Here is a 20,511-nt window from a genome sequence, read left to right as displayed (position 1 = left end):
AGTGAGCGAAAAGGAGGGGGGAACCCATGATCCCCAGGACGAAATTCAACTTCGATTTTGCGACTTTGCATTGAACTTCAGCCAGCGCCGTTTTCGTTTCCGTTTTAGTGGCAGTTGCACTTGCAGTTGCAGCTTTTCGACTTATGCAATCCACCTGCAGCACGATGCGGAAGTGGGTGAGACTCGACTTCAATCGACTCGACTCGACTCAACTCTACTCGAATCAACTCGATGCACGTTGCGACTTGTGGATACATATGTATCTTGTAAATAGGTCGCTGCAGCAGAACACCGACTCATCGACAGCGGCGGCATCTAGAAAAGAGGCGACAATGACGTCACAGCCGCATCAGGCCGTGCCGCTGACCTATATACACGCCATCAAGTGCAACCGAGACGGAGACAAACTGAGAGTGGAATACAGAGAGAGAGAGAGACAGAGACGGAGCGTAAACGTATGCATAAATTTCGCAACCGACATTTGCATATAGTAGATAAACAAGAAATTTGTTTCCATGTACCACACCATACATGGATTCTCCATCCATAATTTAAATGGCATAAAGTCGGCTAAGAACAGAAGCCCAGCTAACCTGGGCCTAAATTGTTTGTTGACATTTCGTTTGAACCGGTCTTTCTCACCTTGCACTCTATTTTTTGCGGCTAGCAACAGCTGCTGACGTCACACCGAACAATATGCCAATTAAAGGTACATAAACTGTATATAATTAGCAGAGTTTAGAACACTTTAATCGAGTACCAACGCCTACGATGTCAATTATTTATACATCAGTTATGGGGGCACTGTGCCACTTTATAGCTTGCCAGCTTGCAGAATCAAAGTAACTGGATGTAGTAAAGTCAAAAATTACACTTAAGTGGGTAAGACAAGTTGAAAAAAGATGTTGAACTGTTTCTTAAACCGATAAATTACGTTATTGTAAAGGTTTTCAATTGATGAATCAGAAAAATTAAGTTGGGCCTTCCTCGGCGCTTCTCAATTGCCGCACTTAAGTGCACGCATATCTAGTAGATAACTATTTAAAAAAAAGTATTTTTTTAACTTAATTAATTATGTGACGGTATTTCATCCACTGCGCTTCTCAAAAGTCCCACTCAAGTGGTGCAACTTGGCTCAAGTTACAAACAAGTGTTGATCTGGTTCTCGGACACACAAATTACTTTATTTTATCGTGAACAAATATGCTATGAAAGGGAATTTATAATGCCATTACATTGTTGACCACATGTGTGACCATAAATATGAATAAGCGGCCGCTGTGCCAAGATGGAGTTGCAACCGGAAAAGATTTATGCCGACAAACAATTTGTACGGGCAGGCGCGCGCCATTATTTCAGTCGAGTGGAGGGGATAACTGATGTGGGTGGTGGATAACGATGGGGATGAGGATGAGGACAAGGCTATGGGTTTTTGAGGGTGGGCCAGTGCACTTACACGCTTAATTAAATGCCACGGCACGGCGCCAGAAAGCAGGCAACGGCAACGGCAACGGCAACCTGCCATGCAACGCCAAAAAGTTGCCAGCAGCAACAATTGCAGCTGCAACAGCAGCAACAATTGCACATTGTCAGCAACATCAGCGATAAGGGCGGAAAATGTTGGGCATTCTGCCAACAAATGGGTGGTTCGCTGGATGTGAGTGTGAGTGTGAGTGGTTCGATGATGATGATGATGGTGTTTCTGTGGTTGGGCCCCACTCGCTGGGTCGTTTTTATATGCGATTGTAATACAATTTCAATTACAAGTGTAAACATAAGTATATTGCCGGCGTGGGCGTGTTGTGTGCCCAGCACATGCATACAACTATATATCTATAAAAACTTGAAGTGCAATGAATTTAATTTGAACAAGGCCTAAGCCAAAAGGAAACGACGGTGTAAGAGTATCTGCTGGGTATCCACCCACTTGTTCTCGTATCTATAAAATGGGTTGGCAACGAAATTGCGAAATGCAATTTGAAATCGAGAAAGTGAGTCTGAAAATCCCCGTCTGCCGCCGGCCATGCAATATGCATGGCCATTGAATATTCAATGGCATAGCATCTGGAAATTGATTCCAGCCGATAAGTAATTAAAGACCAGGCCACTGGAGAGCTTAAAGATCGAAGGCATTGAATAATGGAGTCGCGGCTTTCAGTTAAAAAGAAAGTCAAATGTAAATTAAATGACTGTAGGCCAAGTAATGGCAAAGTAATTACTCTTGCCGTTATTTTAAGTAATCAAATCGAAAGTATGCCACAGGCTCTTAAGATATTTGATATATAAACGAAAAATGTGAGGTGCCTTCCTCCGCGCTTCTCAAACTCCATAATTAAAGGGTTCACATTTACATTGCATTTAGTTAATTGGTGTTTAATTAAATGGGACCTTTTTCTGCGCTTCTCCAGTGCCCCATTGAAGGTAAAATAGGCTTTTTCTTTCTAAAGCCCAAAATATGTTATGTTCCCGCAAAGGTAGTATTACTTTCAATACTAAATACTTGTAAATACGTATAGATATGTCTTGTACACCTCGATTATAATCACATGCTTTAATTACTTCTATTATTTTCTCAATTCACAGGTCTTTGCCCAAATTGAGCAGTCAAGACGAAGAAGGGGGGGCTGGTCATGGCTTTGGTGGCGGACCGCAACACTTTGAACCCATTCCTCACGATCATGATTTCTGCGAAAGAGTCGTTATAAATGTGAGTAACCCAACCGAATTGTGAATACTCATAACTTAACCCACACTTCCTACCCACCACTTCAATCCAGGTAAGCGGATTAAGGTTTGAGACACAACTACGTACGTTAAATCAATTCCCGGACACGCTGCTTGGGGATCCAGCTCGGAGATTACGGTACTTTGACCCGCTTAGAAATGAATATTTTTTTGACCGTAGTCGACCGAGCTTCGATGCGATTTTATACTATTATCAGAGTGGTAAGCATACAGTGCATTCAAATAGTACCCCCTGCCCGAAAATCTAATGCAACTTTTGTGCAACCCATGGCTAATGTTTCTCTATTTCTCTCTCTATAAATCCTCGTCGTCGCCGAACAACAAACAATGAATACTTGACTTTATTCATACACCGCCACCAACTCACCACCACCCCACAAACAAATACACACCCATCACGTTCATCCACAGGTGGCCGACTACGGAGACCGGTCAATGTCCCTTTAGACGTATTTAGTGAAGAAATAAAATTTTATGAATTAGGTGATCAAGCAATTAATAAATTCAGGTAAGCCCACGTGTTGCCCACTAGAAATTCCACCACTACCCTACAAAAAAAAAAAAAACAAAACAAAACCCCAACCAAAAAGAAACTAACAAAATATAAGCAAAAAACTAAAGCAAAACAAATATAAACAGGACAAACAATTTGGTTCGGTTTATGTCTATATTGGTAGCACGGCAAATTTTTTATCGAATCAGCGTAATGAGGCATGCAACACGGCAAACAGACCGACACACGCACATACTCGTAAAACATAGACGTAGAATAGAATTAGACTTGGCTTAAATACAAACATACCAATTTATACATGTTTAAACATTGCGTTGGTTGGCAGGGCAGTTCAAAGGGAAAGCCTTTTTACAATGCATTAATGTCATTGTCAATAGAACACAGTATGCTAGTCGAATAGCTTTGGCTTAGTAGTCATTAAATAGAACACATATGATCATTGTAAAATTAAGTACCTTGTTGGCCGCTTTCCCTGAGAACTTAGGCATCTCCACCGATGGCAAGCTGCAAGCAAATTGTATAGAGCAACAAAAAAAAACCCAGATCTAGATGGACTGGACCTTGGACCGAGAATGCGATAGTGAATGTTAATCACTTGACCACCAGCCTAAAATTTTGTTGATACGGCACGGGGGGCAGTGTGGCCGGACCCGTGAAGCGAAGCGGAAATGGAGTACGGAATGCCAGCCGAGGATGGGAGGAGGACGATCCAGGATCCAGCAGGAAGAAGCCCACTTAATCTATTTCAACTCTTTGCTAATTGCCAATGCCATAAATGAGTCAACGCTTCTATTGCGGCTTTATTTCTTAATTTTTACTCAAGCTTAGCTTTCGACTTAAGCCCTTTGCCTGCTTCCGATTAGAGTTGCGAACCAATAAACAAAATCTGTGCCTAAAAGAAACCAAATATACTCAACGAACGCCAGACTCAAAAAACACACACACACCCTAACCTCATTCTCACATCATTTATAGAAAATGTCTCGTTTAGTACTAACAATAAGTCGTAAATATATATTTTCTACTTGCAGAGAGGATGAAGGCTTTATTAAAGAGGAAGAAAGACCATTACCGGATAATGAGAAGCAAAGAAAGGTCTGGCTGCTCTTCGAGTATCCAGAGAGTTCGCAAGCCGCCAGAGTTGTAGCCATAATTAGTGTATTTGTTATATTGCTATCAATTGTTATATTTTGTCTAGAAACATTACCCGAATTTAAGCATTACAAGGTGCGTACGAATCAAGCCAAAACGCCGGATCTCCAAGGGATACAAATCCATATCTTTCTTTCCTTCTTTTCCCTGTGTTTCTCTTTGCCCTACTTTCAGGTGTTCAATACAACAACAAATGGCACAAAAATCGAGGAAGACGAGGTGCCTGACATCACAGATCCTTTCTTCCTTATAGAAACGTTATGTATTATTTGGTTTACATTTGAACTAACTGTCAGGTAGGCCAGCTCTCTTCCATAAAAAAGCAATTTATGCATACACCTAGTCATAAGCTAAGCGAACGAAAGAGAAATATTAGTTTGATCTTAAACTCGAATACAATATCTCTCTATCCATTTTTCTTGCAAAAAAAAAAACGCTATGTTTCTAATTGAGTACAAACATTGATTGATTTTCCGTTCTCTCCTCTGTTTTGTCTATAATTTGTTTATATTTTACATACAAATATTATACTTATATTTCTCTGTCTGTTGCTTTGCTTTTCTTTGACACTCATGGTTTAATTCAACTGTTTCAATCTGAAATCTTCTTTCTCTCTCTTACAAATCTCCCACTCTCTCTCTTTCTCTCTCTTGCTCTCGGTTTCTCTATCGCGCTGTCTGTGTGAATCTTTAAACCAAACCAATCGCTGGTCGTTGTATCGATTTTGTGTGTGTTCAGGTTCCTCGCATGTCCGAACAAATTAAATTTCTGCAGGGATGTCATGAATGTTATCGACATAATCGCCATCATTCCGTACTTTATAACACTAGCGACTGTCGTTGCCGAAGAGGAGGATACGTTAAATCTTCCAAAAGCGCCAGTCAGTCCACAGGTATGAGATTTCTGTTTGCCCAATGCCAACTACACCAAAGATATCGATATTTATCACCCACACACGACTACACACACACACACACACACTCACATGCATATACAGTTGAACAGATTAAAGTAATAAATGTTGCCATCATCATTTATGAGTTGCCTGACATGATAAAGAAGGGGTTGCCTGCCCGCCCCGAAACCCAATAACAAACCAACAAGTACACACAACTTTCAGTCAAAATTTTTCATTTCTTGCCATGCTCAATTCATAACCAACCAACCAACTTATCCCAAACTACCAGTTATATCGATAACAAGTGTTCATTGTTGTATATTACCGATACTTACACAAGCCAACATCCGCTTACTCACCTCTAAATACAAACATACGATCGACCTATGTAAATGAACATTCATCATGTTTATATATAAACGATAGACACCAGTACATACCAACACACATATATATATGCATAACACATATTATATATATATATATATTTCGATAAAATTTTTAGGACAAGTCATCGAATCAGGCTATGTCCTTGGCAATATTACGAGTGATACGATTAGTTCGAGTATTTCGAATATTTAAGTTATCTAGGCATTCGAAGGGTTTACAAATATTAGGACGAACTCTGAAAGCCTCAATGCGGGAATTAGGTTTACTTATATTTTTCTTATTTATAGGTAAGTTCCATACAGTCAACAAAAAAAAAAAACAACATACCACATTTACTTATCGATTTACGAGTTTTATTCAAACAACATCAAAAACAAAAGAGAAAACAAAAAACTGCAAAACGACTGCGACCATTCAGACAGACTTACCCTCGCTACCCTGCCCTCTCAAAAGATATTTTTCCAACTACTTCTCTTTGTCCCAAAGTCCTGATACACGTACTTACAGTAACTTGATCTAAAACTACATATAACTACAGCGGAATCGTCCAACGATCGCGAATTAAAACAACCACAAAAGATACATATATATATCTATCTATGCTTACGTCTGCCTCAAGCCAGCACATTTATGTTACCGCTCATCATGAACCTCCAACCCTAAAGCCAAAAAGAAAATTAAAAAAAAAAAAGCGAAAAAAATGCATTGCGCCACAGACAACAACAGCCAAACAAGCCACAAATAAACCAAACAACAGATACAGAAAAGTGTTATGCTTTTTAAGAACTTATCATTTTCAATTTGATTTGCCTCACGAAACTCGGCGAAAGCCAAAAATGCCAGACCTAACACTAAGTTATACCGAAAATACGAGAGACCCCAGTACTTGCTTATATCAAGTATCCATATCTAGATATAGTGTATCTGCAGACACCCATTGCCCCGTCGTTCCAAACAACTAAACGAAACACCCATATGAATACCCGAAACGATAGAGATTAGACCTAAAACATCAAGCTAATCTAAAGTAAACTAAAGTAACGTAAACTAGTCATACTACCTATATAGTTACAACCATACACACACAAACACACACACACACACACATACCCAGAACTCTCACACACACGCTAAATAAATAAATAAAATAGTGGGAGGCCCTTAGAACGTGTATCCGTATTACCTAGGTGTATAACTTGTATAACTCACCCATTACGTATATCTTACTTAACTAGTGTCGTCTAATCCTAGCGATAAGTAGGTACGAACTATCAACCAATGGAGCAGCGATACATTAGCGACCGAATCCGATTCACCGGATCTTATAGTATATCCCGATATATACGATCTATACACAGATCTGCTACAAAGCTCCCTAAGTATCGTTCACTTTGGATACGTTCGTTGAGTTCTCTTCATTTGCGTTTTGTATTACGAATATCAATTTAAATTTGAGTTTGGTTTTGGCTAGCTTTTTGGATAAACAGCAGCAAAGTCTCTCAATGTACTCGAATTTTAGTCTATTACTCCTGATATACTTTGACAAAGTGCGAACGGCAGACCAGGAAGTTGAAAATGATCGATTGCTTTATTGCATCGAATCGTTTCGGGATTCTCCACAATGCCGCGTTCAAGTCGTTGGCAATTTTAAGGACCTCAAGCATTTTGTGCGCAGATCTAACTTGCTTTCTCAATTCTTTGATCAATTTTATCTGACTACTTTAGCCAAACTATCTATCTCTACTGATTTATACCTCAAATCCTTTCCATCTTTTCGGATTCCCCATTTTCTATGTGCCCAAACTGCGTTGAAAATGCCTTAAAATTGGCAAACTTCTTGGCATTGAAATTGTTCAATCAAACCAAATATATAGCAACTAGAAATGGTGATCGATATATGTTACAACCTTATACATACAGAAAGATCAAGCGAAATGAAAAACCATGTGTATCCAATTAATTATATATATTTTGTATTGTTGTTCATGTTCTATCGCATTCCAGTTGTTCGTAAACCGTATTCAGTAACCGTAATTGTAACCGTAACCGTTATCCGTATACAATAATCCGTAAACCGTTTTCAGTAATCCGTAAACCGTATTCATCATTAACGTTGTCGTTTCGATGTCCATGTCCACAGATTGTGCCGTGTTTTGAATTTTGCTTTTAGTTCTATAGTTTTTAGCTTCTAGTTCTTAATTTCTAGTTGGTAATTTCTAGCTTATAGTTTGTTGTTGTATCCTTTGACCGATTAACGTATTAACTAATCATAAGTATACCATATGTATAATCTATAGTGTACCATATTTAAACTGACATGAACATGAACACATCTATATCAATATATCGTTACCCAAATACTCTCAACTATCTGCATATCTAAATATATAAATATTTTGTATATATCAGTTACGTTGAGTTCTGTGTCTGTTACGTTTCGTTACGTTATGTTATGTTATGTTATGTTAGATACATTTTCTTTGGCTTTCCAAATTTCAGACTCGCCAGTGCGCAAATGTTGATCACTAAATACGATATTTAACTGATATATACGTGTATAGTATACCAATATTTCTATTAGACATTCGATGGTTGCTTTCCACTCGTTTCCGTTCCCGTAACCGTATCATTTGTCTTGCCGTAGTGTAGCCTTATCATATTCAGCTGTACGCATATACATATACATCGATATATTGATATATATGTATGGAATTCCATTGATATGACTACTTACCTACTACAACTACTTATGAACCGATAACGTATGTATATTGTATTTTACAGAGTACTTAGCTAGTTTCATGTTTAACTCTAATCAAACCAAAAATCAACAAAGTAATAATATTCTCTATAAATAAATAATCCTCTGTATAGCTAGTTTCCACCGATCAAGTAGTCGTACTAACTTAACTAATACACACACTCTTACACATACACACACTCTCTCTCTCTCTCTCTGACAATCTCTCTCTCTCTTTCTTTCTCTTACACACCCACACTTGTGAAAGCGCAGAGATGTAGGCAACGATTCCTGATCTCTGCTCTTTGTGTACTTCGGTTTAAGCCGAGGAACATGCCAATTTTTGGTTATCGCCTTTGTAATATTTTGCTAACTTTCGTGTGACACCCACACAAGCAAACACACCCACATATACACCTCTAACTACTAATACATACATGTCTAAAACATTTTTAATTACATACTTATATCTATAGTTTTCTTTGTCGTGCACTGAACCCCATGAGAAAGTGAAGAACCAGCCCCAAACATTTACTAACTCATACTCACAGTCTAATGTATATCTTGTAGTTGTTTTAACGAACTAATAAAAAAAAAAAAATGAAAAAAGGGGACCAATCCACCTTGAAATCTGACGGGATTCAGATATACCTACGTATCAGCCCCTGCGACCCAAAAAGATCCAAACCCGACCATCTCCCAACCGATTCCCAAGCAGAAAATAACATTTAATTGCACTGTTATTAACGATTGATCTCTATATTTAAACGATCCGCATTCGGATCGTAATTCAGGCGTGGTCCTGTTCTCGTCGGCGGTTTATTTCGCGGAGGCTGGCAGCGACAGTTCCTTTTTCAAGTCGATACCGGACGGCTTCTGGTGGGCTGTGGTGACCATGACGACGGTGGGATATGGTGATATGAGGTACAGCCCACGTTTCAGCTCCACACTGGTGTGGTCCCGGCACTAGCTAATCTCGATCCCGCCTTCTATATCTACACTTAAATCTCTATCTCTCTCTGTCTCTCTTTCTTAATCTCTGTCTGTCTCTCTTCATTGTCTGAGTGTTTGTTACTGAGTGTTGTACAGTCTCTCCCATATCTCAACTATATGTCATTCTAATGCTTTATGTGTGTCATTGATGTTTGTTGCTTTCGCCACTCTTAATGCTAATGTAAATAAGTCGGGCAAAACGGTGGTTCCATTCCCATACGTTCCGCGCTCAGGCTGTGCCCGGTGTACAGTTGTGTCCGTCCAAATTACGGCCTGTGTAAAAAAAAAAGAACGATGTGAATATGCATACATATGCCATAGATGTGATGTTGTGGTGATCTCTCGCTTCTATGGACCTTAACCCCCAAACTCCTTACCTCCCACCCTCCCTGTGTTTTTTGTCTCATTTTTATTTTGATTTCCTTATGTGTTTCTTCTGTGGCATGATCAGTTCTACGTTTTGCGTCGCTGTCCATTTCCATTTCCCATTCCCTATTACGTTTTCATCTGTTTTGCGTTATGTTTGTCCTTAGTATGTACCTACATCCCCCCCCACTCCGCATCCCACTTGCCCCGTATAAATAAAATAAAGGAATGGAGTCTAATTTCGATCTCAAGACGCTTGATCTATGGTCCACTATCTCCGTTTGTTCGACCCCAAAAGTATCACCATATATCTGGGCCCATTGCAGTAATGCGAACAGCGGGAGGCTCACCAGAAACCGATATCCTTCATTGATCCTCCGCTTTATCCCCCTACCAATATATAGGTGTTTTAGAAAAGCGAACCCCCGAGGTAAGCCCTGATTTTCTGCTTGGGAATGCCGCAGGATTGTGGTCAAGTCGATCGAGAAAACTCACGTATCAAAACCGAAATCTAAAATCTAAACACTGAAACTGAAACATAAACATAAACAAATGCCGCCGTACCTGGGCTGCGAAATGTATTTTGGAACACGAATACCCCACCATCACATACGTACACCACCTTGACGAGCTTCCGACGCATCCAGACATAAAAGACTTACTTTCAAAAAACACTCTTTGGTTAAATGTTAATTTTGAAAACAAAAGAAAAAAAACAAAAAAAGAAAAAGAAAATAAAAATGAATAAATAAAACCAACAAAAAATCATAAAAGAATATATTACCAATGCAAAGCAATGTTTCTCCCATCAATTTTTTTAGGCGTCGTACTCTTCTCATCGGCGGTTTATTTTGCGGAAGCTGGAAGCGAAAATTCCTTCTTCAAGTCCATACCCGATGCATTTTGGTGGGCGGTCGTTACCATGACCACCGTTGGATATGGTGACATGACGTATGCAAATCTATACAATTCTAACTTTTATGATTACGTTTACGATAACTCCAGTTTTGATTTTACGTTTCGTTTCCGTTATCGTTTCGTTTCCGTTTCGTTCCCGCCTTGGGAGCGCCTCCTTTCTGGGCGCTCCATCCTTCTCCGTTCCACCTCTCTATTCTATTCTAATTTTCATTTTCAACTGTTTCGTTACTTGCGTTATGTGTGATTATTGAAAGCCCGCCCAAAAAGAAAACGCTAACCCCACTAAAGCTATTTACCAAAATGTATCCAAAACTAACTGTACTTCTTGTTAACCCTTTGAGTTCCGTATCTCCCGATTAATAATATGCAAAACCAAACTTAAACGTTGTTGTCTCTTACTTTGACTCGCTGAGCTGTTTGTTTGTATTCGTATTTGTCTATAACAACTTCTATTCGTATTTGTATTTAACCTTTGTCTCAACTCTTGTGTTCCATTCATTTCCGTGTTGTATCATTTAACGGTTTTCAGTTTGGCATCAGTCTTTCTTTCTCGCTCGCACTAGCTCACCCTCCATCTCGCTCTCTCGCGTGTTCCGTTGCCATCACATTGTGTTTCCAACATGAATCTTTTAGAAGTTTTTTTTTTTTGCGCCAACTTTGAGTATATCGCTTTTCATTTCCTTATCGCAAATTACCTATGTAACGTTGTGTCGTTGTTTAGTTCACAAGAAATACCGAGAAAATACCGGAATTACATCGAAATATACCAAAACAAATCATCATAAGTTCAGCTCCATTTTATTCTCATAACGGTCGCTGAAACTTCGTAGTACAGTGCTGTCCATAATCACTATCATTTAACACGAAAACAAGAACTATACACACACACACATACACAAGCAGACACTGGGCGATGGATCCACGCCCACCGAGCGATAACGATAACTTCATTTGCTGGCCAAACAGTTTATCGAGCTTAACCCCCCCCAATACCATCACATCGAACACAAAAAAACTGAAGGGAAAAAATAAAGGATGAAGGAGAAGAGGACGAGCATGCTGCATGTGCCCGATAAACACACTTACCCACTTACACAACACACTCACACACACTTACAGCCACACCCACACCAAGGCGCCCTCATCCACACACGCACACAGTCACAAAAGTTTAGCTACAGCCGCCTAATGAGCAACAAAGCCCAGCCGCCTGCCAAATCCAATTGCCTATGATACCAAGTTACCAGAACCCCTCCACAAAAAAAGCCCCCTCCTAATTTTCCCACTTTCCAACTTTCTCGGGAAGAGGAAAAAGTTTTCGCCACACACATTTACACACATGCACCGGGGCCCCCCTGCTCCCGCTTTTACTCCCACGCACACACACTCTAACACCTGAGCCAGTTGCTCGCACTTATGCAATAATTATGTCTGTATATTAGCACACCAACAAGCCGCCTCAGAAACTGCAAACAGAAAAGAAGAGAAAAAAAAAGAACTGTACAGAATATACCGAATATACCCAAAAATATACATAGAAACGCTTAACACACCCGTTGTTCTAAGTGTTGTGCCTTCTTCTTTCGACTTTCGTACTCTTTGCGCCACTTTGATTTGATTTGAACGTTCTCTGCTAGACTAATGCCTACTCAAGCCCTCCTCTCTCTATAAATATTTACTTATATAAGCGTATACCTATCGATATCTATATCTATACCTGTATCTGTATCTATATAATGCGTAATGCCGTATAATTTTGCCAATGCATACCGTATATATGATAAAAAAAAAAAACAAAAGAACCCAACGCAAAAGAAATTCTAAGAAAAAACGAGAGTTTTACTTTACATTTCTTATATATTTGTATTTTCATTTTATTTATATCGTTCGTTCGTTAACATCGCTCGCTTCCATCCAAACAAACAAATACCAAAAATCAATTAAAAAAAAAAAAAAAAAACAACCAACCAACTCCAAAATTCTCAATTCAAATAAAATATATATCAATTGTTAATCAAAACCAAAAACAAATATTCCCAACAACCAACAACAACAAATTGCACCAATATCTTACCATAAATAAATTATATATAACAATAATCAAAATAATGAAATGCAACCCTAAAACGCCCGGAAAAATTCTATGTGCAAATGATTGCGAATCGAAAATTGCATTGTAATTGTATCGTTTATCGTTTGACACACGATCACGACTATCGATTGAAATCGAATTCGAAATTGAAAATATTGAATTGAAAAATTGTGAAAATATGTGAAAACGATTGATTGATTGATTGACTTATTGAATGATTGAACGATTGATTGTTTGATTGATTGATTGATTAATGGTACAGACCCGTCGGCGTTTGGGGCAAGATTGTGGGATCACTTTGTGCCATTGCTGGCGTGCTGACCATCGCACTGCCGGTGCCGGTCATCGTCAGCAATTTCAACTACTTCTATCACCGCGAAACGGATCAGGAGGAGATGCAGAGCCAGAACTTTAATCACGTTACTAGTTGTCCATATTTGCCAGGTACATTAGGTAAGTTCAACACTGTGTGTGCACACACCTTCCACTCCCACCCCCACCACCTCCACTCTGAATCGAAGCCACCGCCGTGTCTCACAATCTCTATCGCTCTGTGCCGCCTGTGATATATCTGTTGTGGCCTTGGCTCGAAAAAAACCCTACCATCCCACCGCACCCACCTTGTACTCGATTCGCATTTACCCAAAACAAACCCAACGTCCCACCAAGAAAAAAATAAAAAGAAAAAGTATATATAAAAAAACTCGCAACAAGCCACCCAAAATACGAACCACCCACTACCGACAGAACCACCAAAACCCAACCACTAATTCAAGTAGAGCAACAAAAAGTAGAACCCGTCGAATAAAAATAGAAACATTTACGAAGAAAGAAACGAATTGTGGATGCCGATGCTGAAGCCGAAGGCAGTGCCGTGTGTTTCAAGCCACTGAGACAACCACCACGAGAAAGTCAAATCCGAATCCGACAAAACCACCATCCATCCTACCAATTGGCACCACCAAGCGGATGGATCTCAAGCGGATGGGTTGCGGCACTGCTTTCGAACCAGACACGCTGTCACACAGAGAAAAATATCACCACAAATCGGTCATCGATTTCTACACAGCCACCTTTGATCTGAGGCATATCATTGATTATTGAATCATTAAGTAATGGTTTATACAAAGGTCTATGACCTAATGACCTGTCCACAGCACCTATTATACCATACAAACGTTGTATGATAAAAGTCTTAAGTAGTTAGCCTTCAGATTGACCTTGTTACATATTGGAACATTATGAATTGCGGATTTTTTCCAATCGCACCTCACTGAGCAGCCAGAATGTGATCATTTTCACAATGATATGCCAAAGATAATTGCCATAGTTTAAGGTATTTGCATGATTGAAAAAGTCGAGATGATAATATGAAACAGATGTTATGTTTTTTCTCTGTGCACTGCCGTGCACCCACCACCCCCCCGGGGCAGCACCTAATTGGTGGCTGGTGGGCTGGTGGGTGTCGTGCTGCAGCGCCGGTGGGTGGCAACCCTGTCGGTGGGGCAGCGGTATGCGGTATTGACAGCGGTGCCACAACTTACGTGCACGTACTGTGTGTGTTTTGTGTGTAAGCGAGTACTACAGCAAAAAACATTACTGTAACCGATGCATTACAACTGTATGTGTGATCTCCTCTTTCTCTCTTCTCTCTCTCTTCTTTTTGTTTCTCTCTTTATTCCGTCAATTGTATGGCCAATTCGAATATCGAAACGCGACCTCCACACAAATAATTTCCCCAATTAATACCCGATAACCCAAAAACCAAACCAAACCAAACCAAACCAAATTCAAATCAAACTCAAACCCATCCATCCAAATAAAAAAAATCCGCTCCTGCATCCCTGGCATTGTGTGAATCCCCTCAAATCAAACTCACGTACACATGTCATATCTACACACACACATACGCATAAAACACGCTCTGTCTGCCAACGCGTGATATACACTGCGACAAAACACACTAAACAAATGCATACAAACCACCAAGTAGGTCAACACATGAAGAAATCATCGTTGTCTGAGTCCTCATCGGATATGATGGATTTGGACGATGGTGTCGAGTCCACGCCGGGATTGACAGAAACGCATCCTGGACGCAGTGCGGTGGCTCCATTTTTGGGAGCACAGCAGCAGCAGCAGCAGCAACAACCGGTAGCATCCTCACTGTCGATGTCGATCGACAAGCAGCTGCAGCATCCACTGCAGCAGCTGACGCAGACGCAACTGTACCAACAGCAGCAACAGCAGCAGCAAAACGGGTTCAAGCAACAGCAGCAGCAACAGACGCAGCAGCAGCAGCAGCAGCTGCAGCAGCAACAGTCCCACACAATAAACGCAAGCGCAGCAGCGGCAACCAGCGGCAGCGGCAGTAGCGGCCTCACCATGAGGCACAATAATGCCCTGGCCGTTAGTATCGAGACCGACGTTTGACTACTGGGTAAGTGTTGGAAAACGGCACTCGCTTGCTGCACAGACCCGACCCCCAACCCCTCACCAACACCACCAACAACCCCCCCAACAACTTCCATCTTTGCCACACTACCTATATCTATATCTTGCTACGGCACTTACTCACTTATCTGACCCCAACCCAAACACCAACAACCATCCACTACCACCACCACCGGAACCCGTGCACCCTGACTCGTAGAGCGTAACTAGGTTTAAGTGTTGCAAAATGCGAAAAGCAAAATGCAAAATTCCAAAACGGATCGTTCGCACTGGCCGCCACAGCGGAAACAGTTTGTTTTGCTTCAAAAGTGGAAAATACAAATGGCAAAACTATTTTGTTTTTAACTTCTATTAATTAAATAATTATAACAAATTGCAAATCAAAAGCTCCCCTCAAATAGCGAAAACAATTTATATATAGTAATTCCAGCTTATAATTTAAAACCCATAAGCTATTTTCTCTGTGCAGTGCGAACATTCGATCAAATAAATTGAACTGAATTGAATTACGATTTGATTAGAACATAACTTTTTCTCTCTTTTCTCTTCACGTGCGCGCTCCTCTACCTACGCGATACACATGTTTGCCTATGTTTACGTATAAACCTAATCCTAAAACCTAAACCTTTGCCTACGTCTCGATCCCCATGTATGTATTACCATATGTTTGATCTATATGTATATATATGTATGACGAATGAATCAGTGCAAAAGACGTTGCGTGGTATAATTTTGGCCTTGACAGGAGTTACGTTGGATGCCAGAAACGACTACAAAAGCTGTTTATATTTAATTTAAGTAGAACAAATAACAAAAACAAATTTAATCTATTGCTAAATTAAATTAAATCTAAATTAAATCCTAAATTAATTTAATTAAATTATACATTTAATTATAAACAACACAAAAAACAAAATTCAAATCCAAGCCAGAGAAAACAAAAGAAACAAGCAAGAAATGAACGATATGAGAGAGTTCCAATAAATTCGAGTAGTAAGGCATAAACCAAAAAACCAAAAATTAATGAACATTGACAAATAACACTACAAAACAGAAGAAGGGATATTAAAAAGCAACAGCATCGAAGAGGTGATGGCGGAATTTAATCAAATTTGCAACAACCAAAGCTGAATAACAACGCGATCAAGCTGCAAGAGCAAGTGGAAACTGTAAATAATGCAATAAAATCACAAAGCTCACATGCCATTAGCCATTTAGCAAGCATAATACTCGTACAGTGGAAAGGCTTTAGAACTCAAACCACAAACTCCAAAGGACGAACAATGAAGCCAAGCACAGTGAAGCAAGTCCACATATTGAGGGAGGTCCCTTTGAAGAGCTGAAAAAAAAAGAGACAGTCACCGAACAGACACACACACACACACATTATTACACGCATTACTAAAAAATATAGTAAAACTGCCGTTATATTTAACTGAAAAGTAACAAAGAAGAACCATGAACTAAAGTAAAACCAACATGTATAGTCATCAAGCGAAACCCGAGGCAATATCTGCTTTTTAAATGTGACAGGAAATACTATCATGTAACTAACTTAGACAGCAGGCCATTTAACTGAACTACTCGATAACTGAACTAACCAAACTAAGCATATACACACACACACACATACCTATATGTGATAGATGTACTATGTGTGTAACCTAAACAATATCGTTCGTAACACTACTCAAGACCCTTTGTTTTTTGACTAAAACTTAAGAGATATCCAGAACCCTCCACCTATGCCCACCCAGCCCACTTCTAACCTCTCTAACCTGAACACATATTAACTAACTGAACCCATATCAGATATCAGCTATTATAACTTCTGCTTCGATCCCCCCGAATTAAAACGAAATAAAAAGTACAAATATTCAACTAAACGCAAAGCAAACGCGAAACAACTAACGCTCTCGTCAAATATTACGATTGCTGAAAGGAATTTCGAAGACAGGTAAAGGCGAAACGACTGCAATTTAACTACAAGACCGAACGAACATTAATGGAAACATCCAATGGAGATTGCTCGTATTCCCCAGTCACAGATCCGCTCAATCACAATAAATAATATCAGAAAGCAAAAGATAAGGTGGCGACAAGAGATACAACAAAACCGAAAACGCTCTTATGATTTTTGTAATGAATTCAAAACTATATATGACAAGAAGACAAGGAGAAAACCAAAAGATATCAAACCAAGCCAGCGATGATTTCTTTGACTGAATTGCGGGGGTTGGTCATTATACCCCATTCCCACCACAAGAAACCCCCCCCTCATTCACAGCAAACAAAATACAAAAAATCGTTGACTGAACTTTGCGAATTCAACTTTTGCATTAAATGTATTATAACAGAGACACTATAGTATGAAGATATATATATATATATATGTGTGTGAATGTAACTTGCATAGATGAATATTTATCATATATATATGGATTCCTATATATAGGAGACCTGTACATAAGAAGGCTTGCTCTAGTCGATGTTAATTGATGGACAGCAATGATGGCAACAAGATACCGATCATATTTGAGTGTAAATTTTAAAATGCTTCGAAAACCGTCCACACACACACACACGTACACACAAACGTACTTACCACACACACACAAACACATATAGATATGGTCGGGGCAATACCCAAAGTCAGGGGCGGAGGGGCTAGTGGGGGTTTTAGAGTCCCAAGCCAACAAAAAGATCCGGAGGAGCAGAGCAGAGCAAAGTGCCTTAAGGAACATTGTAAGCTGGCCGATTCGACCCCCTTTGTCGACTCAGCCCCTGAATATTGGTGTATGGCCCCCCTTTTTTTTGCGACCGCCCCTGCAACCCCTAGCAATTCAGTAGAACCAGCTGAAAAAGCGAACAATAATGCAACGTTTCCAAGGTGCCACAGTGGAGGCCAGATATGAAGGGCCGAACGATACGTGGACACCGTGTAAATAGTCGCTACCCAGATTCCCAATGAAATAGGGTATCCCCACTGTGGCTGCTAACTGCTGTAAATACTCTCCAAATACAAATACATCTTGCAAATGCAATTTTGTACAAAAAAAAAAAAAAAGTGAAAACTAAAAACTAATCCTAACAATAAACCCAATAAAAGCTAATTATATTAAGTAATAAATAAATAAATTGAAATGAAATGAAATGAAAGAGTATAAAACATTTAAATGTCAGCTAATTGTACTGTATGTAGTTTCTCTATATCTGTAAGAAAGCAAAGATTTAAGAGATGAATAAGCATTAGAGAAGATAACGATAAAGATAAAGGTCCAGTCGAAGATGATGAAACTAGCAAAACACCAAAAACGAACGAGGATTGAGGAGAGGGAAATGAAGCGTAACGAAAAGAAAACCGCCTACTTAAGATTAGATTTTATGTTTTAGATCGATCGGTCGGAGGAAATGATTTTAGCTTCATAAATACAAGATACCAGATAGCGGATAAAGGTAAACGATAAAAGATAAAAGATAAAAGATAAAAGATACCAAGCGCATGATATATGAACATGGAAATGAATCCAGATAGCGATACAAAGAGCCGAGTGTAAAGTAAGGTTGTTTTTTTTTTCTAGCCTTAATCTAGACAAATGAATAAATTTAGCAAGCATAAGTGTAAATGAGTCTAAGAATTACCGATGTATAGCTGAATTTAGAACATTATTTTAATTTAATTATTACAACTATATGTTCATATTTTGTCCTACATCTTAAGACTTTGATTTAATCACAAAATAAGCCACTATAATTAAACAAAAATAAAAAAAAGAAACCAAAATTAAAACCACAAATAAAATGGAGAACAAGAAATTGAAAATCGTGTTAATATTTACTTATGAAAGCTTAACAAAAAAAAAAAACATTAATTATAAAAAGAAACAAAAAAAAAAGAAAAAAATTTGGAATAAATGTGTTCAGCAAAAGAAATGTTATTATATGTTTAAATAAATTACAATTAATTCGAAATGAACAAAAAATTTAATGTAATTAAATTAAAGCTAAGTACACAAGTAAAATTCTAAACAATTTCAAATTGTACATAAACAGCATATACATATACAGATACATTTAGCATGTAGCATATCTAGCATATCTAAACATATGCATATGCTGCATCCGAATTACAAGCTAGCTAATCGCAGACTAAGCGCAGACTAAAATATGAAAAACCTAAACCTTGAACATACCAAAGACACTCGAGCATGAGAAACTCAATGAACAGTGAGAAGATTAGGAAAACGGAACCCCATGCTGATCCAATCCGATCCGAACCCACAATAAAGAAGCGATATCAAAGCAAATAAATTGAGAAAAGCGTTTTCGAACCGTTTTTTATTTCGCACAGTCCCCTGTGCCCTCCACCACCCTAAGTTCCCCCTTGTAAATAGTAAAATAAAAAAAAAAAACTCGCTATTCGAATTATCCGACTCATTCCATACTTGTATGTACCTATATATTTTCTGGTATTTGTATTTTGGCCTTAGATCCGTAGTTAGTCGAATCGAAATGGAATCGGAAACGAAACCGGAAACCGGAAACGAAAAACCGTATCCCTTTCGATCTAGGATCTAGTCTGAAGCAAAAACGCTAGTTCTGTATTCTTAGTTCGTATTGTAATTGTATTAGCTGGCGCTCAAAAAACCAAATGTAATGAAAAGTTCTAAATTGTAAATACGTATTTGATTTCGTTTCGTAACGTACGAGTATCTTGTGTGGGCTCAACCTAAGTTTCGTCTTTGGCATATCAATCACTCCCAGCTGCAGTTGAGTTTTTCGATCAGTAATCAGTAATCAGATATCAGTCAATCAGTCGATCAATGCTAACCGATTAGATACACCCACATACATGTATACTGCATACTAGCACATACACACACACACACAAACACTCACGTACATGATTTAGGAGCTGAAAGCGCACTTCTTTCGGTTTTCTTATTACTTTCATATGCTTGAACTATGCTCTACTCAACTCTACGCTCTACTCAAATCAACTCTAGTCTAGCCTACTTTAATCCAAAGCGAAATGCATTAAACGAAATCGAAAAAACTTTAGGCGATATATTAGTGAATAGAATCGCAGGAGAACAAGAACAAGATGATGATAATGATGATGATGAAGAAGCAAACATATCGTTGTAAAGCAAGAACTAAGTTATGAATACCACAAATAACTCAAAAGAAAAAGTCTAACTTATGATGCATAATTATTTTCGAATATAACACTAACACGCCACAACAAA

General features: G+C 38.9%; 1 protein-coding gene across 19 annotated transcripts in view; it reads left to right on the top strand.

Annotated features, from left to right (window-relative positions):
• Positions 1–20,511, top strand: part of LOC6525735 (potassium voltage-gated channel protein Shaker) — a 116,799-nt gene that overhangs the window by 85,685 nt on the left and 10,603 nt on the right. For 9 of the 19 annotated variants that reach the window (XM_039371087.2, XM_039371096.2, XM_039371093.2 and 6 more), the window contains 10 exons: positions 2,584–2,707; positions 2,778–2,946; positions 3,157–3,253; positions 4,291–4,486; positions 4,586–4,707; positions 5,150–5,303; positions 5,815–5,986; positions 10,620–10,749; positions 13,071–13,261; positions 14,799–19,587. In XM_039371087.2, the coding sequence (XP_039227021.1) occupies positions 2,584–2,707; positions 2,778–2,946; positions 3,157–3,253; positions 4,291–4,486; positions 4,586–4,707; positions 5,150–5,303; positions 5,815–5,986; positions 10,620–10,749; positions 13,071–13,261; positions 14,799–15,241 (1,798 nt within the window). In that variant the 3' untranslated portion in view covers positions 15,242–19,587. Of the gene's footprint in view, positions 1–2,583; positions 2,708–2,777; positions 2,947–3,156; positions 3,254–4,290; positions 4,487–4,585; positions 4,708–5,149; positions 5,310–5,814; positions 5,987–9,233; positions 9,364–10,619; positions 10,750–13,070; positions 13,262–14,798; positions 19,588–20,511 lie in introns of those variants that run through there. The other 10 variants (XM_039371089.2, XM_039371101.2, XM_039371076.2 and 7 more) reach the window with 6 other exon arrangements.

Source organism: Drosophila yakuba, chromosome X, assembly GCF_016746365.2.
Source record: "Drosophila yakuba strain Tai18E2 chromosome X, Prin_Dyak_Tai18E2_2.1, whole genome shotgun sequence".
NCBI lineage: Eukaryota > Metazoa > Arthropoda > Insecta > Diptera > Drosophilidae > Drosophila > Drosophila yakuba.
The sequence above is the reverse complement of the archived record's forward strand: the minus strand, read 5'-3'. Positions and strand labels throughout refer to the sequence as shown.